The sequence below is a fragment of the Phascolarctos cinereus genome, unplaced genomic scaffold (assembly GCF_003287225.1).
Source record: "Phascolarctos cinereus isolate Bilbo 61053 unplaced genomic scaffold, phaCin_HiC Scaffold_4;HRSCAF=312, whole genome shotgun sequence".
Taxonomy (NCBI): Eukaryota; Metazoa; Chordata; class Mammalia; order Diprotodontia; family Phascolarctidae; genus Phascolarctos; species Phascolarctos cinereus.
This window is the reverse complement of record NW_027555847.1, coordinates 131,382,093-131,407,869: the sequence shown is the minus strand read 5'-3', so window position 1 is coordinate 131,407,869 and position 25,777 is coordinate 131,382,093. Positions and strand designations below refer to the sequence as shown.

The following is a 25,777-nucleotide window of genomic DNA, read 5'->3' as shown; positions in this document are numbered from 1 at the left end:
TGACCCCATTTTGGGGTTTTCTTGGCAAAAATACTAGAGTGGTTTGTCACTTCCTTCTCCAGCTCATTTTACAAATGAGGAATTAAGGCAAATAGGTTTAAGTGACTTGCCCAGGATCACACAACTAGTAAGAGCCTGAGGTGGCATTCGAACTCATGAAGATGAGTCTTCCTGATTCCAAGCCCAGTGTTCTATCACCACCTAGCTGCCCCAGAGTCAGAAAGACTCTAGTTCAAATTCAGCCTCAGAAACTTACTAGCTGTGTGATCCTGGGCAAATCACTTAACCTCTATTTGCCTTAATCTACTGGAGAAGGAAATGGCAAACCACTCCAGAGTCTTTGCCAACAAAACTTTGTGGACAGTACCAGGCGTGCAATGGTCCATGGCGTCATGAAGAGTAAGAAAGGACTGAACAACAACACACAAATGTGTATGTAAACAAATGAGTTAATCTGTTCAAAGTGCTTAGCAAACCTTGATACATTCTATCAATGTTAGTTATTGTTGTTACTGTTATTGTTACAGCAGCCTATCATAGTTGATAGTCATTCTCCGTCGGAAAGACCTGGGTTCTGGTGCTGCTTCTGACACATACTGGCTTTGTGCCTCTGGGCAATTCATTTAAACTCTGAGTGTCCCAGCAACTTGCTAAGATTCTAAATTATACCAGTCCTCTACCTCAAAGAAAGAGGAAAAGGACTCATGTACAAATATATGTATATATTTGTAGCAGCTCTTTTGTAGCATCAAAAAACAAACAAATAAAAAACTGGAAACTAAGGGGATGCCCTTTAATTGGAAAATGGCTGAACAAAGTATGGTATATGGATGTCATGGGATACTATTATACCTTAAGACATAATGAAATGGATAGTTTCTGAAAAACTTGCAAAGACTTGTATGAACTGAGGCAAAGCAAAGTGAGTAGTGCAGAAGAATTTATACTACGACAATATTATTGTCAAGAAATGAACAACTTTGAAAGACTTAAGGACGCTAATCCATCATTATTCTAGAGGACCAGTGATGAAGAATTCTGCCCCCTTCCTGACAGAGATATGATGGTCTCAATTTGCAGAATAAAGCACACATTTTTGGACATAGCCAAACTTGCATATTTGTCATAATGGTTTTTTGTTTGTTTGTTTGTTTGTTTTTAGTGGAGGGGAATAGGAGAGGGAGGGAAAAAATGAAAGCTTATTAATTAAAAAAATGGGAGTGGCAGTTAGATGGCATTGTAGATAGAGCACCAGTCCTGAAGTCAGGAGAACCTGAGTTGAAATCCAGCCTCAGACACTTACTAGCTGTGTGACCCTGGGTACTCCAATTTCCTCAAAAAAAAGCAAAAAAAGATTATAAATGGCACAAAATATGTCTATTTGCATTGGTAATGGGATTTTCAAACCATATGTCAGGTTAAAAAAAGATTCCATGCCTGGGAGGTTTAGGATTCCATGAACAAGGGGGGAGTTCAATATAGAAGTTCAGGAGTAATGTGGTGAATGGGGAGTAACATAAACCCCAGAATGCATCTTTCCCTTCCTCATTTTATATGACCAAAGTTACTTTCTAGGAACAATCAGCACTGCTGTATAGTGCATCAGGCAATGGTCTTGGAATTGAAAGTTTTGACTGGGCTCAAGTCCTATTAGTTACTAATAATATGACTTAAGACAGCTTATTTCTAAGGTCCTCATTTTCCTCATTTGTAAAATGAGAATAATAGTGCTTGCATTGCCCATCTCATAAAGTTGTTGTAAGCCTTAAAGTGCTATGCAAAGACAGATTATGATAGTTATTATTACTATTAATAACATTATTTATTATCCACAGATAACCATTACTACATATCAAGGCTGGGTCTGTACAGCACACAGGGAACATTGAGGACGCAGGCAATATTTCCAGAGCACTGAGTGATAGGTTGGTAAATCTGGGTTCAAGTCCCAACTCTGCCACAACTCAGAATGATGTAATATTAGAGAGGCAAGGAATCTTGGAGGTCATTTGGTCTATTCCTCATATTGTAGATGAAGAAAACAAAACCCAGAGGGGAGAAGTGACTTGGCCAATGGCAGTAGCAGACCTGGACTTGATGTTAAATCTTTTACTTCCAAATCCAATTCCCTTTTCACCACAAAACTATAGTCACATTCTATGACCTCCACCAAGCCACTTTTCTCTGGGCCTTAGTTTCTTTTTCTGCTTCTTTCCTGCATCCTTTCTTGCTTAGCTCACACAAGGTCCAATAAGTGCATATTTAGTGGAGCCTTGTGTGTGCTGAATTCATCATCATTTAAACCCTTTTAGAAGTCAAGCCTTTTAACCTCCCTTAGAGGACTGATCTAGTGCCCTTGCCTTCACTCCTCAGGGAATCTCGTTGACATTTCTAACCAGGCCCTCTCTGGTTTAGGACTGTGGTCTTCAGCTTTAGTTTTGTTTTTTATTTTAATTTGTTATTTATTTTTTAACTTTTTTTTTAAAGTTTTGAGTTCTGAATTTTCTTTCTCCTTCCAGCCTTTCCCCCACCCAAGGAGAAGGCATACGATGTGAAATAAATTATACATGTGAAATCATGTAAAATATATTTCATATTAGCTATGTTACCAAAAATAAGGTGAAAAAAGTATGCTTCAATCTGCACTCAGACTTTATCAATTTTCTCTTTCTAGCTCGATGGAATTCTTTATCATGAGTCTTTTGGAACTGTCTTGGATCATTGAATTGATCAAACACAGCTGATCATTATTTCAATATTTTTATTAGTGTGTACAATTTCCTCCTGGTTCTGTTCACTTCACTTCGCATCAGTTCATAGAAAATTTCCCAGATTTTTCCAAAACCATCCTGCTCAACATTTCTTATAGCATAATAGTATTCCATTATGATCATATACCATAACTTGTTCAGTCACTCCCCTGTTGATGGGCATTCCCTCAATTTCCAATTCTTTGCCACTACGAAAAGAGATTCCATAAATATTTTTGTATATTTTTGTATTTATATTTTGTGTATGTGTGTGTATTTTATGTATATATGTATATTTTGCATACACACACACACATACACACACATATATATGTTGTGTGCGTGTATCCTTTTCATTTTCTTTGATCTCTTTGGGATACAGAACTAGTAAGTAGATTTGTAGATTTGCTAGGTCAAAGATTGTGTATAGTTTTATAGCCCTTTGGGTATAGTTCAAATTGTCCTCCATAATGTTTGAACCAGTTCACAACTCCACCAGTAGTGCAAAAATATCTCAATTTTTCCACTTCCCCTCCAGAGCATATTAGCCAATCTGATAGGTATGAGATGGTGTCTCAGAACTGTTTTAATTTGTGTTTTCCTTAATCAAGAGTGATTTAGATTTAGCTCTAGTTTGAAAGAGGATCAGCTGGAAGTTGCCCTGCGGGATACATTAAAGGAGGAAATCATCCTTATGCTGGAATCAGTGCTCTTGTGGAGCTAATAGATGTCCTTGTATTCTTCAAATAGTAAACATTGGTGTTCTACTGCAGTTGGGTGTGTACACACAGAGATCCCCTGTACAGAAAGGTAGAGTGGGGAGGTGCCCAGATAGAGCTAGAATCTTCTGGGTTCTATTGATCTTTTCATAGAGCATCAGACCCATAATGGATCACTTACTGCACCCTACCCCAATTTTGCAGATATGAAAACTGATGCAAAGAGAGGAGGAACAATGCATCCATGACCATTTGGCAAGGAAATGGCAAAGTTTGGGCTCTTCTTTTCTCTGGTCACTTTCTGTTTCAGCCAGGAGAGTTTACTCCCCCGCCCCAAGTAAGATTGTAAAATGATAATACCAACCTATTTTATAGATACAATGCTTTTACTTGCCAAAGCACGTTCATCTCACTATTTCCCATAGCATGGGTTATTTTCTTTTTTTTAAACAGTTGAGAAAAGAAGCACAAGACCTGTGTTCTAGTCCTGTCTCTGACATATACTGGCTGCCTTTATGACCCTGAACAAATCACTCTACCACTCAATTCCCCCAGGCAACTCTTTATGACTATACATTTGCCAATTTGTATGAGTAGAGGAAATTTTCTCACTGGGAGTTCACTACACCAGTGAAATCTGAGTCTCAGTTTTTTACCCCACAATACTCCTACAAAGTAGGCACTACAAATTTTTTTTAATAACCATAATTTTACAGATGAAGAAAATGAGATTTGGAGAGGTGAAAGGTAGTATTAAATTTTGGATTTGAGTCCAAATCTACTGACTCCAAGTTTGGTGCTTTTTCTTGTGACCACACTGTTTCTTGGAGAGCAAGCACCATGTAGAGTCATATGGCCATGGCATCCCCAATCCCTAGATCCACATGTATATGACATCAGGGCCAAGGTAAGAGACTTCAGCTATTCTCCAACCTCTCTTGAAAGAGCCCTAGGAAAAATATTCCAACTCAGAGGACATGCCCTCTAAATACAGACTTATGTCTTGTCTGTGTCCTTTCATTATGTTGAGTATAAGAGGAATTAAAGGGAAATTAGATTATAACTCTCTGGAAGTATAGGATATTATGTGTATGGGCACAGAGAATGTGAAACTATTTAATTTTCTCTTTAATATCTGAAGTGTTTTTGTTAATGGGCCTATGCATCTCTAGAATGACCTAGGAATAAAATAATATAATAGATGGGGATTCAGGCTATAATCTAAATTATCCCAAAGCAACCCCAATGATCCCCTGACTGACTAAGGGGATGCTATATGTGTATAGAAACATAAGCAGTGTGAAACCAGGCCATAGTCATTACCTGAATTGTGCTGCGTCCCGGCAGAGTTCCACATTGGGCCTTTGAGCTCGCTGATAAAGCCTTGTCTGAGCAACTTTCAGAGGGGTTTCTTTGTCTTTGATGGCTTGTTTGAGGGATGCAATGTTGTTTTCCTGGTCACTAATTTCTCTGAGTGTCTGTGGAAGAAGCAAAGTGAGATTGAGCTTCTGTGGTTAACTCCACCTATGTGGATAGCCAGGAGACTTAGGGAAAAGGCAGCAGGGTAAAAAAGACTCAGGCTGTGCCTTCAGCAAGTGCCCAAGATAATGGCAGAGCTGAACCAGACCAGTAGATGGTACAGAACCAGGTATATATGCATATACCTAAACCCAGAGACACAAGTCTGCAATAGCTTCTCTTTCCTCTCTGCACAAAGCAGGAGACATGCCTCTCTAAAGCATGCCCTCTGAATTCTATCTTTTACCACACTCTGTGAGCTTGACCAGAGGCAAGAATGGACCTTCTGACTTCCCAATTTAGGGATTTGAATGGTCCATCACGCAAAGTTAGGACTCAGGTTTTTTTCCCCCTTTTATCATGTTTCCTCTTTGTATGCTTAACATTGTATCGCTTCTGAGTGTATGTGGTTATTCTAACGGCTACAGTGGATTTGTTCTTCAAGAACAGAAGCTTGGAGGTGATGCTGACATAGCCAAGTTTACAACTTGGTCCCAGAGCTCCATGAGCCAAAATAATCAGGGAAATGAGAAAAGGGGTCACAAGATATGTGTAGGACTGAGTGTGGAGACTGCAGGAAAATTTCTGTGTTCTATACCTCACTTTTGCTAGTGGAACCTTAGTCCAAATTTGTTTAATGAAAGAAGTCATTGACAATTTAGAAATGGTAAAAGCTCCCATGACCTGCTTGAGTCAAAATGGCTAAATTTCCTGTTCCTTTAACATCCTGAAAGCATTCTGCTAGGGTATAGTGGTGGTGGTAGTGGTAAGGGGGAGATTATGGCAAGAAAAGACCCACAGAATCATGTAGCTAAGTTTATTAGATGTCATTGAGTCCAACTCCATCATTTTACAAATGAGGAAACTAAGGCACAGCAAATTGGGGGAGAAAACATGAGTGGGAGGGCCCTAGGACCCAAGTCCTGGCTGCATTACTCACATGCTAGTAATGTCACATAACATCATTCTCCAAGCCTCCCTTTACCCATCTATAAAATGAAGGTGATCTATGATGAGCTGAAACGGACCTCAGAGGCCCCCTAGTCCAACCCCTTCATTTTACCTATGAAGAAATTGAGTCAGCGGAGCCAAGATGGCAGAGTGAAAGCAATGCCTTGCTTGAGCTCTTCCCCAAAGCCCTCCAAATACTTGTAAAAAATGGCTTTAAACAAATTCTAAAGCAGCAGAACCCACAAAAAGACAGAGTGAAACAAATTTTCAGCCCAAGACAATCTGGATGGTTGATCAGAGAGGTATATCAAGCTGGGCTGGGAGAGGAATGCAGTTTAGCGTGGGCATGCAGGCAAAACAGGCCTCAGGAACCTGGAGCAGGCCTCAGAGGACTGAATCACAGGCAGCTGTGGTGGTTTCCAGACTTCTCCACCCATGAAAGCCAAAGACAACTTAGAACGTCAGTAGGAAAAGTCTATGTCTGCGGTGAGAGAGAAGTGCAGTCCCAGCCCTAGCTCCCAAGGGAGGCTCTGGGGTGGAGGATGCCTCCAGACCTTCTGGCCCACAGAATGAGAGGGAATCCAGTAGCTGGGATAGAAATGGCCAAACGGAAAAGGAAGTCCAAAAGTTTACTGAAGAAAATACTCCCTTAGTACCACATCGCACCTATCAGATTGGCAAAGATGACAAAGTAAGAAAATGATAAATGTTGGCAAAAATGTGGGAAAATTGGAACGCTAGTTCATTGTTGGTGGAGTTGTGAAATGATCTAACCATTTTGGAGAGCAATTTGGAATTATGCCCAAAGGGCTATGAAAATGTGCATACCCAGCAATAGTACTTCTCAGGCTATATCCCAAAGAGATCATACAAATGGGAAAAGGATCCACATGCACAAAAATATTTATAGCAGCTCTTTTTGTGGTAGCAAAGAATTGGAAACTGAGAGGATGCCCATCAACTTGGGGAATGGCTGAACAAGTTGTGGTATATGAATGTAATGGAATACTATTTTGCTATAAGAAATGATGAACAGGCTGATTTCAGAAAAAATCTGGAAAGACTTATATGGTCTAATGCTGAGTGAAGTAAGCAGAACCAAGAGAACATTGTACACAATAATAGCCATGTTGTGTCATGACTAATATTGATAAACTTAATTCTTCCCAGAAATACAAGGATCTAAGACATCTCCAAAGGCCTCATGATGGAAAATACTATCCACATCCAAAGGAAGAACTATGGAATTTGAATGCAGATTGAAGCATACTATTTGCTTTTTTTTTCTCTTCTGTTGAGTTTTGTTTCCTCTTTCTGGTGGTTCCTCCTATTGGTTCTAATTCTTACTTACAACACCACTAATGTGAAAATAAGTTTAATAGGAATGTATATGTATAGCCTATATCAGATTGTGCGCTGTCTTGGGGAGGGTGGTGGGGAGGAAGGGGGAGAAAAATTTTAAACTCAAAAGCATATAAAAGTGATTGCTGATAAATCAAAATAAATTAATAAAAGAAGAGATAAAATGGAAAGAATAAAAAAAAAGAAAACACTTCCTTAAAAATTAGAATGGAGCAATTGGAAGCTAGTGACTTTATGAGAAATCAGGACACTGTAAAACAAATTCAAAAGAATGAAAAAATAGAAAACAACGTGAAATATCTCATTGGAAAAACAACTGACCTGGAAAATAGATCCAGGAGAGAGAATTTAAAAATTATTGGACTACCTGAAAGCCATGATCAAAAAAAAAAGGACCTAGACATTATCTTTCAAGAAATTATCAAGGAAAACTGCCTTTATATATTAGAACCAGAGGGCAAAATAGAAATTGAAAGAATCCACTGATCTCCTGCTGAAAAAGAGCCCCAAAGGAAAATTCCTAGGAATATTGTAGCCAAATTCCAGAGTTCCCAGGTCAAGGAGAAAATATTGCAAGCAGCCAGAAAGAAACAATTCAAGTATTGTCGAAACACAATCAGGATAACACAAGATTTAGCAGCTTCTACATTAAGGGACTCAGGGCTTGGAATATAATATTCTGGAGGGCAAAGGAGATAGGATTACAACCAAGAATCACCTATCCAGAAAAACTGAGCATAATCCTTCAGGGGAAAAATGGATATTCAGTGAAATAGAGGACTTTCAAGCATTCTTGATGAAAAGACCAGAGCTGAATAGAAAATTTGACTTTCAGATACAAGATTCAAGAGAAACACGAAGAGGTGAACAGGAAAGAGAAATCATAAGACACTTATTAAAGTTGAACTGTTTACATTCTGCATGGAAAGATGATATTTGTAATTCATGAGTCCTTTGTCAGTATTAGAGTAGTTGGAGGGAAAAATTATATGTATGTATATAGATATAGATATAGGTAGTATCTATAGATAGATAGAGGGCACAGGGTGAGTTGAAGATGAAGGGGTGATATCTGGAGAATAAAATTAAGTGGTGAGAGAGGATTATACTGGGAGAAGGAGAAAGGGAGAGGTAGAATGGGGTACATTATCTTACACAGAACAAACAAGAAAAGGCTTTTGCAGTGGAAGGAAAGTGGGGGAAGGTGAGAGGGAATGAGTGAACCTTATTCTTATCAGATTCGGCTTAAGAAGAGAATAACATACTCACTCAGTTGGGTATGGAAATCTATCTTACTCTACAGGAAAATGGGGGGAAGGGGACGAGAGAGCAGGAGGATGATAGAAGGGAGGGCAGATTGGGGGAGGTGATAATCAGAAGCAAACACTTCTAAGGAGGGACAGGGTCAAAAGAGAAAATAGAATAAATGGGGGGCCAGATAAGATTGAGGGAGATATACTTAGCTTTTCACAACATGGAAGTTTTTTTTTCATAACTACACATGTATAACCTGTATGGAGTTGTTTGCCTTCTCAATGAGAGTGGGTGGGGAGGGAGAAAGGGAGAAAATTTGGAATCCAAAGTTTTAAAAACAAAAGTAAAAAAAAATTGTTTTCACATGTAACTGGGAAATAAGATATACAGGAAATGGGGTATAGAAACCTATCCTGACCTACAGGAAAATTGAAGAGGAAGGGGATAAGAGAAGAGGGGGAGAGATAGAAGGGAGGGTGGATTAGGAGAAGGGATATTCAGAATGCATACCATCTTGGGGTAGGGGGAGGGACGAGATGGGGAGAAAATTTGGAACTCAAAATCTTGTGGAAGTGAATGTTGAAAACTAAAAATTAATTAATTAAAAAAATTAAAAATAAAACCAACAAAAATTGTAAAGGGTAAAATAATGAAGGGTGGGTGACCCAATTTCAATATTAAAAAGACCCTGAGTGGCTCAATTAAAAAAGGGAAAAAAAGTGCTTGTTGCCTTACCTTGCCTAATTCTTAGGAAGTTTTTTCCCCTAGCATCAAGCCTAAATTTGCTCCTTTGCTACTTCCAACCATTGTTCCTCGTTCTGTCCACTAGGACCAAATTAGACAAATCTAATCTCCATAGGATTAAAGACAACTATCATGTCTTCCCCCCATTTTCTCTCCTCTGGTTAAACATGCCCAATTCCAGTTCTTTTGACTAATCCTTCTAAGGCTTGAAATAAAGGTTCTTCACCATCTTAAAAAAAAAAAAAAGAAAAGAAAAAAAGAAATTGAGCCGCAGGAAGTATGCAAAACTAAGACCACAAAGGGAAGCAGCTAGTTGATTTCAGCTTGTTGTAAAGGGGAACTTCACAAGTGAGTAGTGATGAGTGCCACGTCCCTGGGGGTCTTGCAGCGGAAGACAGAAGGTTGTCTGTCCAAGATGTTGTACACGGCATTTCCGCCCTGGCAGGAGCAGGACCAGATTACTGAGGAGGTTTCCCCCTCCCCTGTTCTGAGCATACAAGCCTCTGCTGACAAAATATAGGAGTTGCTTACATTCATTCCCATCAAAGCTCCCTTAGAATGTGAACTTCTTACTATGTGAGTCACCCTCACTTTATAACTGTAGCAAATTATCCCAAATGTCAAATTATTTTGAAGCAGCTGAGTGGGATCTGCTTTTAGAATAACCAGTTTGGGGCTCGCTGGGGAAGTGAAGACTTGAGTGAGAAGTCCCCAGTGTTCAACTTTTATATTTGTAAGTCCTGGCAGAGGGGAGTCATGGCTGCTGGTCTCTAGGGACTGGTGGCTAACTGCCCCTCTGGGTTTGGAATAAGGAACAGTAGGGTGATTTGTGTACTTTCCCTAAAAGGAGCCTTGGAGTCCAGATTAAGGTATGATTCTAGATTGGAGGGGCTATAGCATTGACTCAGGAGAGAATTACAAATGGCCCTTCCTGGGTGCAGGCCTAACCCTCAGTGCTTGTGCCTAACTGAAAAGAAAAATGTCACAAAACTAGGACCAGCGACTTAGAAGTCATGGAAAGTTATGGTTTTAGACACAGAAGATCTGCCTTAGGGGGCCAGCTTGGCCACTTCCCAACTATAGGGCTACAGATGAAACATTTCACCTCTATGAATGCCATGTTTGTAAAATGAGGGTTTTGAGCCTACTGAGCCAGTCCTTCTAGCCCAGATATTATGTGGTTCTGGATAATAGGGAGGTAGTCGTTTGCTCAATTCCAGGAAAAGCTTCCTAGCAATCAGAGCTATCTGACAACAAAGTAGCTATTTTAGGCTATAATCAGTGGTCACTGGAAGACTCCAAGCAGTGACTAGATGATAACCAGTCAGAGTTTCACAGAAGGGATTTCTGCAGTGGGTGAATGGACTAGATGACCTATAAGGCTCTGTCTAGCTATAAAGGGAAGTTCTGTGCGAATTGAACATGTCTCATGTACTTGCTTCTTTCTCTCCTCTTACATTTGCCACTGTGCTGGTATGGGCCCTCATCATATCTAGACTATTATAATAGGCTGCTGTTGATTTCCCTACCATATTTCTCTCCTCACCAATACATCCTCCACTCAGTTGTCAAACTGATCCTCCTAAAGTGCAGATAAGATTCTATTGTTGTTTAGTCATTTTTCAATCATGTCTCCATTTGAAGTTTTCTTGGCAAATATACTGGAGTGGTTTGCCATTTCCTTCTCCAGACCATTTTACAGACGAGGAAAGGTAAACCGGGTTAAGTGATTTGCCCAGGGTCACACAACTGTTAAGTGTCTGAGGCTGGATTTGAACTCATGAACTCCTGACATCAGGCCCAGCACTCTATCCACTGAGCCACCTAGCTGTTTATGATTATCCATACTCTTTATTCAATAAATTCTAGTGCCTCCCTATCACCTCCAGGATCAAAAAATAAAGTACTTTGGAGTTCAAAGCACTTCATTACCTGCCTCATTCCCCTCTTTTCCAGTCTCCTTATACCTTACTCCCTTTATTTACTCTGTGATCCTGTGACACTGGTTTCTTTAATGTTCCTCACATAAGATAATCCATGTCCTGACTCCAGGCATTTTTACTGGATGTCCCCCATGCCTGGAATACTCTTTCTCCTCATCTCTGCGCTCTGGCTTCCCTGGCTTCCTTCACATCTTAGCTAAAACCACACTTTATACAAGAAGCCTTTCCTGATGCCCTTTTATGCTCATGCTTTTCTTCTGTTGTTTGTCTCTAACTTATTAGAGAAGAAGACTGGAGTAGCTACTGTGGAGCACTTAGAGCTTGGTCAGACATCGAAGATGCCAACATCATCCACTGCATTCCAGACTATCGCCTGCCAGTTATTCTGACTTTTGTCAGGCCCTTGGTCTTCAATGACTCTGGAAGAGAGAATGAGGCTGATGACTTTGTACGAGTTTGCCTCATTTAAATCCAATTCACTCGGGAGCCAAGACTTCACCCCATTGGTACTCTTCAAAAGCAAAAGACAAATAATAACAGCTTCTCTAATTTTTCCTGTATAAAGCTTATTTGAACATAGTTATTTGCATGGTGTCTCCACCATCAGACTTGTGAGTCCCTTGAGAGTAGGGACTATCTTTTTTCCTTTCTTAAAATCCCCAGTGCCTGGGTGCCAGAGCACAGTGCCTGGCTCATGGTAGGTCCTTTTTTTTTTTTAAATGCTTGTTGATCGATTAACTGGACTTTGAAAGCATGGGCCTGGTGCCCCGAGGCTTTGACGCAGGGAGAGATGAAGTGGGGAGGAGATAGGGCACAGCTAGAGGTGCTCACTTTATTTAGGTGGTACTCCAGCTGTGTTTGGCACCCTCCATCTCCTCACAGCGTTTGGCAAAGGCCAAGTTGACATTATCACACTGTAGGCGGAGGTCCTCGGCAGTGTCATTGAGGATGTTGTTAATCAGGAGCCGCAGGTTGACGGATGCCGTCTTCTCCCGTTCTGCCCGGTAGATGTTGTCATGGCTGAAGTTGGCCCACGTTTCTGGAGTGGAGGTGCTAAAGGGGTCAGAGGATGGTAAAGAAGTCAGTATTTCCTGGCCCCAGAGTGTGAGGAGTCATGGAATAAGAAAAGAAGAAAATTTTCTGACTCCAAGGAGTTTCCACTCTAACTGAGGGAATGAAATATACTTATGCAGACAAGAAGATTGTAAGGCACGATTTGTGTAATGTATGCCAGGTTCTCAGAGCCCATACAGGAAAAGAGTGATGAGGGAAGGGGGCTCACAGCAGGAAATTAACCTGGACATTTCAGGGAGTGGCAGATGATGGGGGTCTTCACAGGCTACACTGACTGAGACATTAACCTTAAGTCTCTCCCCATTCTAGTCCATCCTTCACTCAGCTGCAAGATTGATCTTCCTACAGCACAACCATGTCATATACACACCCCACCCCTTCCCCCAATTCAACAAACTCTAGTGAATTCCTATTGCCTCCAGATCATATATAAAATCCTCTGGCATTCAAAGCCCTTCATAACTTGCCCTATTCCTACCTTTCCAGTCTTCTTATACCTTACATCCCCTCAGCTACTCTCTGATTCAGCAACACTGGCCTCTTTTCTGTTCTTCACACACAATACTCCAACTCCAGGCTTTACATTTTCATTGGTCCTCTCCCTACTGGCTTCAGAGATTTCCATCAAGTATTAACTAAAATCCTGACTCCTGCTCTAATCTCTCTTCATGCTAGTGCTTCCCTCTGTGATTGTCTCTGATTTATCCTGTATGCAGTTTGCTTGATCATAATTGTTTTCATGGTGTCTCCCCCATTAGACTGTGAGTTACTTGAGAGCTGGGACTGTCTTTTGCCTTTGTTTCTGCATCCTTAGCACTTAGCACAGAACCTAGCACATGGTAGGTGCTTAATAAAATGCTTATTGAATGACTGCCTACAGCACAAAGAAAAAAAAAGTAGGAATCTGGAGAAAAGAAAGATCATTGGTTGGTAGGGTTGACCAGATAAGATGAATTGGAGGAAGTATATAGGATTTGAATTAGGCAGAAGAAGATAAGATCCATGGGGCTTTGGGGAGCCACCAATGAAAGGTACTTTGGTCTTTGACCTAGGGAAGATGGCAGAATGCTCCTTGCCAGATCAGAAGAAAGAAAACCCATAAGCAGGGAGTAACTCATGAACTTACTGATTCTTACTTGGGGGGACAATTTGGCATCCCTGGTGAATTTGATCAAGGTTCACTTTCTCCAATAAATCCTTTCCTAACTGCTGGAATCATACCTCCTTTATGCTATTTCTACTTTGATATTCTTTAGAGAAGAATATTAGTTGACCTTCTATGTTCAAGTATGTGTAGGATATGGGGAAGAGGTGTCAGCATTCTGGGCTGGTTTGCTAGACTTTCTACAGAATGGTCTAGCTGAGTAAAGGTCCCAACTTCTTGGCCTCGGGGAAGTATCTGTGGAAAGAACCCTTCCTTGGTGTGAAAGGGCCCTGTGTTCATATCCTGTCATTGTTCATTACTACCTGTATGACCTAGTGTAAGGAGTTTGACCCCTCTGAACCTCAGTTTCTTCCTCTGTGAAGGTAGGGAGTTGAGTTGGACTATAAGTTGAGTTGGTCCTTTCTAGCTCTACATCTATTATATACTGCAAGATCTGTGTTGTTTTGGAGCATTGAGACCCTCAGCCTCTGTAGGGGCCAGAGACAAAAGCCAGGAGAATGCTGTTAAGCTCATCATTGAAGTCCCTAAAAACCCTTTGACTAAAAAACTAAACAAACACAAAAAATACAGTCCATGGCTATGATGTACCCAGAGAAGATCCTGGTGTCTGCCTAAGGTACATAAACGCAATACAGATTAGACATTTGAATGGGCCCACTGTGTTCACACAGCAGAGGAGAGAAATAGTTTCCAGGAAGAATATTTACTTTTCCCTTTCTATAGCCCTAGGTGGGTTTGGCTACCAGTTGTGATTCCCAGGGCCAAAAGGTAATATCTGGCTTCAGTCTCTTGGTTTTGACTTGGGCTTAGAGTCACTGCCTTGGATTCCTGTCACTTTGGTTTATAAGACCTTTGAAGGCAGGTATAATTCCTTCTTTTTTGTGGGAGAAGAGCACCTACCATTATACCTCCTGGGTTCTCAAAAGAAAAATAAAGTTTCCTGAATCAGAATAAATTCCATACCTTCCATAAACTTCATTCTGTCTTCTGCTTAAGCCTAGCCCCTAACCATGACCCCAAATCCTTGTCCCCTTACACACAATACTCTCTCAGACTATCTCCCCAGATAGGTCCAATTTCATTTTTTCAGAAGCAGATGTCAAAAACTTATCAACTGCTATACCAGGGGTTCTTAGCCTTTTTGTTTAATGGACCCCTTTGGCAATCTGGTAAAACTTACGGACACCTCACAATAATGTTTTGTTTAGTTAGGGAAATATTAAATTTCATTTAAAAGTTAGTGAAAATAAGGATGTATTTTTTTTTCATCCAAGTGCACAGCCACCCTGTCATCTCTCCAAAGACCATGGACCCCAGATTAAGAACCCCTGTTCTATACAATGCCTGGCAAAGCTGAGAACACCAGGTTCGCAGTTTCTACTGCCTCATCCTTTCTATCTAACACCACACACGGAGGGATAGGCAGCCTTGGAGACTCTTTTGAACTCCTGCTATCTAGATGACTATGAATAGAGTTCTAGACCTAGATGGAGTCAGCAAGACCTGAGTTCAAGTCCAACTACAGACACTTACTGGGATGTATGTTTCTGGGCAAGTCACTTGACCTCTCTCTGCCTTAGTTCCCTCATGAGTAAAAAAACAGTGTTGGAACTAATGGCTTCTACAATCCTTTCTATCTCTACATCTGTAATCCTATGAATTTCTCCCCACCTCCATTTCACTCTTGTCCAAAAGACTGGCTTATACTCTTCTAGCTTCACCACAACCCTTGAACATTTGTCACCTTTAACAATTCAAATCAGGGAAGAGAGGGGAAAAATACACTCCAGATAATCTATTTTTTTTTCACTTAACCCAAGACCCCTGGTGTAGATTAGAAGGCCTCACATAAACCAGCTCTTCTCTGGAATAAACTAGGGGGAATAGAAGCAAGCAATTCATGTGGTAGAGGTGCTCTGCCACCTGTTGGTCACTGAAAGAAACTACACAGAGTGCCAACTCTCAAAAAGATGGGAGAACACTATAGAATGGGAGAGTGGTGGGGAAGTTGATTCTCTGAGAGTCACAAGATGATATCATGTGTGAATCATGGGACTTCATCCACGGAGGCCAAGGGCAAGAGTTTTAGCAACATCCCACCCGAAGTAGCAATGACCTAGGGAGGCCTCGGGAGACCTGAGTTCTAGACATTTACTAGCTAGAGAGATGGGGCAAGTTACTTTCTTCCTCCAAACTAATTTCCCCGCTTTCATAGCCATCCATTTGTCAATTAGCATTTATTAAACACCTACTACTATATGCCAGGCCCTGTGCTAAATGCTGGAAATACAAAGGAAAGCAGAAGACAGTCTCTATACTCAAGGAGCTCAGAGCTAAGTAGCGGAGAAAATGTGCAAACAGTTGTGAACAAACAAGATATATCCAGGAGATTAAGGAGGATCAGAAGAGGCTTCTCAGGAGAGATGGGATTTTAGATGAGACCTGAACAGAAATCAGGATGCAGGAGTGAGGAAAGAGAACATTCCAGGCATGGAGAATGAAATACCCAGAGTTGGGAAATATAATGTCTTGTATTAGGAAGATAGTGTCAATGGAGAGCAGAGGATATGGCAGGGAGCAAGGTATAAGAAGACTGGAAGGGTAGGAAAGGGCCAGATTGAATTCAATTCAACAAATATTTATAAAGCCTGGACTATTTTTAGGTGCTTTTCTAGATTATGGAGATACAAATACACAAATAGCCCCTATTTTCAAGGGGCTTAAAAATGAGGGGGATGGATTTGTTAGGTTCCTTGCCAGCATTAGCAGTCTCTCTGAGTACAACCTTTATTAGCTGTTAGAGCTTGGCAAATCCCTTTATCTCTACAGACCTCAGTCTGTTCATCTGTAAGTAACCCTTGTAGTCCTTACTTCACAAAGTTTTTGAGAAGAAATAAATTTGTAAACTTTTGAGTTCCATGGAAGTGCGAGCTATGATGATGGTGGTATATACTATGTGGAAATTTCCCTTTTGGGAATACTCTTCACCCAATCCACATGCTACCCATTCAATAGATACTCACTGACATCCAATTTACAGAGATGCTGGTACTTGGCACCAGAAGGTTAGGGGTAAGGTAGAGTACAAAAGTGGAGAGGAGATGGGATCTCTTTCTTCAGGGATCTCATGAATTCTAGTAGGAGCTAAGGTACAGACTTGCATAATTACAATATAACTGCATTGTACAGTACAATTAAGATTAGCACAATTTTAAGGAAATAAGTATAATTCTAAGAATAATAAGCTCTTTGAAGGCAGGAGATCTTTTGTTTTTATCTTTGTCTACAATTTGTATCCCTAATACCTAACAGGTTGCCATACCTGTGGTGGGCCCTTAATAAAAGATTGTGAAATTGAGCTACAACACAAGATGGGGGGTGGGAGCAGGGGGGCGGGAAGGAATGGCCAAGGAGAAGTTACCAAAAAAAAAAATGGCCAAGGAATTCACAGTTAGGAGAGGGTACTTTTGGCTATGGAGATCTGAGAAAGCTCTCTGGAGAAGGCAGCACTTCAGCTGGGCCTTGAAAGAAAGGTTGACCTTAAAGAATTGGAAATTGAGGCAATACCCATCAATTGGGGAATGGCTGAATAAGTTGTGGTATATGAATGTAATGGAATACTATTGTGCTATAAGAAATGATGAGTAGGAAGATTTCAGAAAAACCTGGAAAGACTTACATGAACTGGTGCTGATTAAAGTGAGCAGAACCAGGACAGCGTTGTACAACATTGTGCAATGATCAACTATGACACACTTAGTGCTTCTCAGCAATACAATGATCTGAGATAATTCCAAAAGACTCATAATGGAAAATGCTATCCACATCCAGAGAAAGAACTATGGAGTCTGAATGTAGATCAAAGCATACTATATTCACTTTTTTTTCCCCCATAGTTTTTTCCTTTTGTTCTGTTTCTTTTTTTCACAACATGACTAATATGGAAATATGTTTAACATGATTGTGCATGTATAATCTATATCAGATTCCTTGCCATCTTGGGGAAGAAAGAAAAATTTGGAACTAAAAGTCTTATAAAAATGAATGCTGAAAATTATTTAGATGGAATTGGAAAAAAATACTATTTACAAAAAAAAAGAAGGGTTGGAGGGAAATACATTCCAGGCACAGGGGAAAACATGAGCAAGAGCACTTGGGGAGGAAAGCATGTGATGTGAACCATGAACAGCAAAGTAGTTTGGCTAGAAGTATAAGGAAGTAGCATGTGATTAGTCTGGGAAGCTAAGCTTGGGGCCAGAATGTTGAGGACCTTGGATCCAGACTTGAAAGCTTAGCCTTTTTTTAATTGTAAATTTCTCTTATATTTCAAGTAAAATAAAGCTTTTTTTTAGCATTTATTTTTACAAGATTTCAAGTTCCAAGTTTTCTCCCTCCCTCCCTCCCTCCCCTAGTGGCAGTTTGGTAAAGTTTATACATATGCTATCATGTAAAAATAATTTCCATGTTAGTCACAGTTATAAAAGAAGAAACATTAAAAAAATGCAAGAAAGACTAAAATAAGTGGGGGGAAAGTATGCTTCAATCTGAATTCAGAGTCCATTAGTTCTTCATCTGGATATGGATAGCATTTTCCTTCGTGAGTCCTTTCTATTGGCCTTGGATGATTGTGTTGTTGTGAAGAGCAGAGTCATTCTTGGTCGATCATCACACAATGTTACTGATACTGTATAAAATGTTTTCCTAGTTCTGCTCATTTCACTTTGCATCAGTTTGTATAGGTCTTTCCGGGATTCACTCAAATGTCTGTTCACCATTTCTTATTGCACAACAGCATTCCATTACATTCATATACCACAACTTGTTCGGCCATTCCCCAACTGATGGGCATCCCCTCAATTTCTAATATTTTGCCAACACAAAAAGGGCTGTTATAAATATTTTTGCACCTGTAGGTTCTTTTCCTTTTTGTATGATCTCTTTGAGATACAGACCCAGTAGTGACATTGCTGGATAAAAGGGTATGTACAGTTTGGTTGCTTTTTTGGGCATACTTCCAATTTTTTCTCCAGAATAGTTGGATCAATTCACAACTCCATCAACAATCACCAGTGTCCCAATTTTCCCACTTAATCTCCAACATTTATCATTTTCCTTTTTTGTCATATTAGCCAATCTGATAGGTGTGAGGTGGTATGTTTAATTTGCATTTCTCTAATCAAAAGTGATTTGAAACACTTTTTCATACACCTATAGATAGCTTTGATTTCTTTGTCTGAAAACTGCCTATTCATATCCTTTGACCACCTATCAATTGGTTAATGCCTTGTATTCTTATACATTTGACTCAGTTATCTATATATTTGAAAAATGAGGCCTTTATCAGAGACATTTGCTATAAAGATTGTTTGCCAGCTTTCTGCTTTTCTTCTAATCTTAGTTGCATTGGTTTTCTTTGTATAAAAGCTTTTAAATTTAATATAATAAAAATTATGCATTTTATATTTTGTAATGCTCTCTATCTCACTTGGTCATGAATCCTTCTCCTCCCCATAGATCTGACAGGTAGACTATTTCTTGCTCTTCTGATTTGCTTATGGTGTCACCTTTTATGTCTAAATCATGCATCCATTTTGACCTCATCTTGGTATATGATGTGAGATGTCGGTCTATACCTAGTTTGTGTCCTATTGTTTTCCAGCTTTCCCAGCAGTTTTTGTCAAATAGTGAATTCTTATCCCAAAAGATGGGGTCTTTGGGTTTATCATGTTGGGTTACTGTGGTCATTGACTCTTGTGTCTCATATACCTAATCTATTCCACTGATCTACCACTCTATTTCTTAGCCAGTACCAGATAGCTTTGATGATTACTGCATTATAATATAGCTTAGGATCTGGTGTTGCTAGATCACTTTCCTTTGTATTTATTTTTCTTTAATTCCCCTGATATTCTTGACTTTTTCTTCTTCCAGATGAATTTTGCTATAATTTTTTCTAGCCCTATAAAATAATTTTTGGTAGTTTGTTATGACATTGAATAGGTAAATTAGTTTAGGCAGAATTGTCATTTGTATTATATTAGTTCAATCTACCCATGAGCAATTGATATTCTTCCAATTGTTTAGATTTGCTTTATTTGTGTGAAAAGTGCTTTGTAATTGTGTTCATATAGTTTCTGAGTTTGTCTTGGCAGGTAGACTCCTAAGTATTTTATATTGTTCATAATTCTATCACTTGCTGCTGGGTTTTATTGGTTGTATAAAGAAATGCTGATGATTTATGTGGGTTTATCTTATATCCTGCAACTTTGCTAAAGTTGTTAATTATTTCAAGTAATTTTTTAGTTGATGCTCTAGGGTTCTGTAAGTAACCATCATATCATGTACAAAGAGTGATAGCTTTGTTTCTCATTGTCTATTCTAATTCCTTCAATTTTTTTCTTCTCTTATTGCTATAGCTAACATTTTTAGTACTACATTGAATAATAGTGGTGACAACAGGCATCCTGGCTTCCCCCCAATCTTTATTGTGAAGGCTCCTAACTTGTCCCCATTACAGAAAATGCTTGCTGATAGTTTTAGATAGATACTGCTTATCATTTTGAAGAATACTCCCTTTATTCCTGTTCTCTCCAGGTTTTTTTTTTAAATAGGAATAGGTGCTCTATTTTGTCAAAAGCTTTTCCAGCATCTATTGAGATAATTGTATGATTTCTGTTAGTCTTATTATTGATATGGTCAATTATATTGATAGTTTTCCTAATGTTAAACCAACCCTGCATTCCTAGTATAAATCCCACCTGGTCATAATGTATAATCCTTGTGATTTATTGCTGTAATCATCTTGCTAGTATTTTGTTCAAAATTTTTGCATCAATATTCATTAGGGAAATTGGTCTATAATTTTTTTCTCTGTTTTAGCTCTTCCTGTTTTAAACATCAGCCCCATATTTGTGTCATAAAAGGAGTTTGGTAGGACTTCACTTATTTTCCAAAATAGCTTCTATAGTATTGGAATTAATTCTTCTTTTAATATTTGGTGGAATTCACTCATGAACCCATCTGGCCTAGGGTATTTTTTCCTAGGAAGTTCATTAATGGCTTGTTCAATTTATTTTTCTAAGATGAGGTTATTTAGGCATTCTACTTCCTGTTCTGTCAATCTACGCAATTTATATTTTTGTAAATATTCATCCATCTCACTCAGATCGTCAAATTTATTGGCATGTAATTGGCCAAAATATTTCCTAATGATTGCTTTAATTTTTTCTTCATTGATGGTGATTTCACCCTTTTCATTTTTGATACTGGATATTTGGTTTTCTTCTTTAAAATTAAATTAACCAATGGCTTATCTACCTTATGGGCTTTTTCATGAAACCAACTTCTAGATTTACTTGTTAACTTAGTAGTTTTTTAAAAAATTTCCAATCTTATTAATCTCACCTTTGGTTTTTAGGATTTCCAATTGGGTGCTCAATCAGGATATGTAATTTATTCTTTTTCTAGTTTTATTTTAGTTGCATGCCTGGTTCATTGATCTGTTTTTTTTTTCCATTTTGTTGATGTAAGAATTTAGAAAAATACAATTTCCTCTAAGCACTGCTTTTGCCACATCCCATAAACTTTGGTATGTTGTCTTACTGTTGTCATTCTCTTTAATGAAATTATTGAATATTTCTATGATTTCTTCTTTGACTCACTTATTCTTTAGGATTAGATTATTTAGTTTCTAATTAATTTTTAATCTAGATTTCCACTGCCCTTTGTTGAAAGTAATTTTTATTGCATTATGATCTGAAAAGAATACACTTCCTATTTTTGCCTTTTTTATATTTGATTTTGAGGTTTTTTTGTGTCCTATTACTTGTTCAATTTTTGTGTAGGTGCCATATGCTACTGAGAAAAAGATATATTCTTTCTGTTCCCATTCAGTTTCCTACAAAAGTCTGTCATATCTAACTTTTGTAATATTCTATTTACTGCCTTTGTTTCTCTCTTGTTTATTTTTGATTGTATTTATCAAATTCTTAGAGGGGACAGTTGAGGTCCCCCACTAATATAATTTTGTTATCTATTTCTTCCTTTAAATCACTTAACTTCTACTTCAAGAATTTGGATGCTATACTGCTTAGTGCATCTATGATTAGAATTGATATCACTTCTTTGTCTATAGTACCTTTTAGAAAGATTTCATTTCCTTCTTTATCTCTTTTAATTAGATCCATTTTTGTTTTTTACTCTGTCTGAGATGAGGATTGCTACTCCTGCTTTTTTTTTTTACTTCAGCTGAAGCATAATAAATGCTGTTCCAGCCCCTTACCTTTATTCTGTGTGTGTATCTCTCTGCTTCAAGTGTATTTCTTGTAAACTACATGTTTAGGATTCTGTGTTCATCTACTCTGCTGTCCATTTTATGGGAGAGTTCATCCTATTCACATTCACAATTGTGATTACTGTGTATTTCCCTCCATCCTATTCTTCCTCCTGTTTGTCCTCTCTCTCCTTTAACTCTTTCCCTTCTCACCAGTGTTTTCCTTCTGTCCACCACCTCCCCTGATCTGCCCTCCCTTCTGTCAGTCCAATTATCCCCGCTTTCATTACCTCCTCCCCCCACTTCCCTGTCAGGTAAAATAGATTTCTATATTCAGCTGATTATGTGTATTATTCCCTCTTTGATCCAATACTGATGAGAGTAAGGTTCAAGTGATGCTCATTGCCCACCCTCCCATTTTCCCCACCACTGTAATAGGTCCTTAAGCAGCTCTTCATGTGCCAGGATTTGTTCTGGGTCTATTTTATGGTTATTTTGAGGTGAATATGGGAAAGATACAGCAATTTACTGCTTACTTCATCATCTTGGCTCCCAGAAGTCTGAGAGCTTAGCCTTTATATAGTAGACACATAGTAAGTGCTTCATAATTGCTTTTTTTTTCATTCATTCGAAGTTTTTGAGTGTGGGTTGGGAGGAATATTATGATAAGGGCTGTGATTTAGGAAGATTACTCTGGAAATCAGATATTAAAAATGGTATGGGGAGAGGAGATGAGTCTTTTGACTGAGTGGGTGGTGGAGGAGTAGTGAGGTTAGAAAGAGGATGAATGCTTACTCCTACACATATTCACATATTCAATATGGATTAATCATTCCATTTAAAACCACCGTTAATATAAATTTCCTGAACATCAGGTGTGCTCATATTCAAACATAAGCTTAAAAATCCATTCCAAAGCTAACTGGAATTAAATGATAGGTTATACTAGGAACTTTTCCACTCTATTGACCTGAATAAGAAGTTAGACATCCAGGCTATTTCTCCCCCATCCCCAACTTGTACCACTGGGCCTGATATATTAGCATTCAAAGAAAATGATGGCCCTGAGTCCTGTCCAGAAGATGAGGTGTCATGTAAGCAAAGGGGTGCTGACCTGTCTTCAAACTTGGATGAGTGAGGGTAGAATTGAATGTTGGTGCTTTGGTTGTTGTAACGGGCACACATCTCATCGATGTTGTAGGTCTTGACCTTATCTGACCAGTCCATTTCACAAATTTCCTTGTGGTCTCTGTTCAACCTAAAAGGAAAGGAGGATGAACATTGATGGAAAGAAATTCAAATTCACTGAAATTTAAATTTATCACATAAAAGCCGAGTGGAAGAGGCTGAAAGAGTCCCAAAGATTGCCATCCTAGATTGCTGCAGGGGAACAGATGCAGGGTAGTGAAGGCAATGCTAAACTTGGAATGCTGAACTCATCCAGGTTCAAGAACTTGGCTCTGGAAATTACTAGCTGTGAGACCTTGAATAACTTCCTTCTTCTCTCTGTTTTTCAATTTCTACATTTATAAAATAGTCAGGTTGGACTAGATAATCTTTAAAGGACCCTCCAGCTCAGACAAAAAAGATCTATTTCAAAGATCTACTTTGCTATTCTGTGAATCTCAGAATGGCAGGCATAGAGCAAAGGACAGCCCATCAGTGTTAGTACTTTGCCAGCCCAAGATATTCTGTGGCTCACTAGTGATAGGAAACCAGAGCCCAAAGTGGCCCACCAGGTATCTGGATAACCAAACCTTAGTTGTGACTGCTAATGTCTCAATGTGCCGCCTTGGGTGAATTGCCTTACTTATCTGGGCCTCCTTCTGGTTCTACATCAATGGGTTGTTACATAAATGGGTTGGTAAGGTTGTCAAGAAAATGATTCAACCCCAAATCAGCTAATTGGGTAGCTAGAACAGCCAAATCCCATATGGCTTTCTTACTGCATAACTTTCTTGATCCCTGCTCCCTGAAGCAAATATGCCCCATGCACCACCCCAACTTCTAAACCCAGAGAAGACTGAAGTTTGTCGTCAATGACATCCTATTCTCACCATCCTGGGCATTTGTTCTTCCTCCTGGGTCCCTCCCATTCTCTATTTTTCCTTTTCATCACCCAAACTTGTTTTAAACATTTAATTTACTCACACATGACAGACCAGGGCAGCTTAAAGTTATAGGATAGCATAAGACCAATGAGCTGTAAGTCAGGAGAACTGAACACATGACCTTAGACAGGACATTTTATTTGGAAACCTTAGTTTTCCCATATGTATTTCTGTGACATACTTCACAAGTGTATAGGGCCATGGATTTGTATGCTGAAACAGATCTGGGAGACAACTTAGTCCAAAACTGCTCATTTTATAGATGAGGAAATGGAGGCCCTCGAAAGAAGGCATGTGGCATAGATCTAGTGAGATACTGAAACTGCTTTCATACTCAAGCCTGTTAGGTGTGGGGTTATAGCTATTCCATAGAATGGAGGGTTGGGTACCAACTATCAAGTTAGAAGGGTCCCTTTTTAAATAAAGGGGCATCCCTCCCACTTCCAACCTCTATCACCTTCCTAATCATACCATGTGAATGAATGACGATTCTGCCTGAATTTACATAGGAGCTTCCAGAATCCCACCCTCCAGCCCTCAGGAAATGTACCTCCCTGGACAGAAAAGACAATGAAAATTCTAAACTGTCTTGGTGTAATTTGGGCAGTGTGGGCTTTGACTTTACCTGAATACATCATTTTTTATTGTTATTATTGTTATTGTCTCCAGGGTAGATATTCCCCCAAATAAATCAGATAACCCCTCAATATAGAGAACCATTATGACTTCCTGTGGCCAAATTGTTCACCAGCTGATGACCGACCTTAGTGATGAATTTCTCTGTACTTAGCCAGGATGGTCCTTGGAGAATGGGCACACAGTCTGTTGCTGACCCCTACTTAAAACATTTCTTCCCTGATAGGAGCTTGCTCTATAATGACAGGGCCTTTGAGAGCCCAGGGCTACCACCATACCTGACACTGCAGGCTTTGACTGAAGGTACACAGTACTAGATTGGAAAATCACTGAGGGCCAGGGTTGAAGTGCTAACCACGGGCCAAAGGTAAAATGAGGAATCTTTTCATCTGTGGCAAAATGAGTTGGGGGTGGCAGTGACACAGAAGCCATAACTGACCCATGGACAGGGAAGACAGATCCTTTCCTTCCTTTCCTCCACCAACTTGTACCAATCATCATCCCAACTCCATCACCAAGAGCTCATCTTACCTCATAGCATCATAGTTTTAGAACCAGAATGGACCTTAAAAGATATCTAATCAAAGAATCACAGAATTTCAGAGCTGGAAAGGATCAGCATTTGTCTATTCCAACCCTTCATTTTACATATGAGGAAACTGAGGTTCATAGAGATTAAGTAACTTGCCCAATGTCACACAGATAGTAAGTATCAGAAGTAAGATTTGAACCAAAGTATCTAGAATCTAAGTTCAATACTGTACTATGAGCCTTATAACCCTAGTGGAGGGCCATATGACTCCAAGCATAAGGAAAATGATCTCTGGACCAACATGGAAAGGAAGCATACCTTCTAGGAGAGGAAGTCTTCCTTTCCCCATATGCCAGCACCTGACAATCTTGCCCTCGTTACAGTTCTGAGCCATGAGATCTGGAATCCCAGAGTAAGATAAGAGACCCAATGAGGTCATCTGTTCTAGTGCTCCAATTCTGGTTATGGCAATAAATAATTATGTCCCTTGGGGAAAAATATGGTGTATGGAAAACGAATTGGACTTAAGTCTATGAATTTGGACCTAGCTTTTCTGACAATTAACTAGCTGCGTGACCATCACTTCAGTCAATTAATCTCTCTGAGTCTAATTCCTCATCTATAAATATCAATAAAGATGCATTGATTATATACTTGACAGGTAGTAAAAATGTCTGGTAACTTGGAAGTACTATATAAATATGAATTAATAACATTAATGTAATATTCTTTCATTAGTGAATATA

At 39.2% G+C, this 25,777-nt stretch overlaps 1 protein-coding gene across 1 annotated transcript in view; it reads right to left on the bottom strand.

Annotated features, from left to right (window-relative positions):
• The window catches only part of LOC110222079 (tektin-4-like), a 51,799-nt gene that overhangs the window by 3,835 nt on the left and 22,187 nt on the right, over positions 1-25,777 (bottom strand). The window contains 4 exon segments of the mRNA XM_021006918.1: positions 4,793-4,947; positions 12,073-12,095; positions 12,098-12,294; positions 22,867-23,010. Of these exon segments, the coding sequence (XP_020862577.1) occupies positions 4,793-4,947; positions 12,073-12,095; positions 12,098-12,294; positions 22,867-23,010 (519 nt within the window).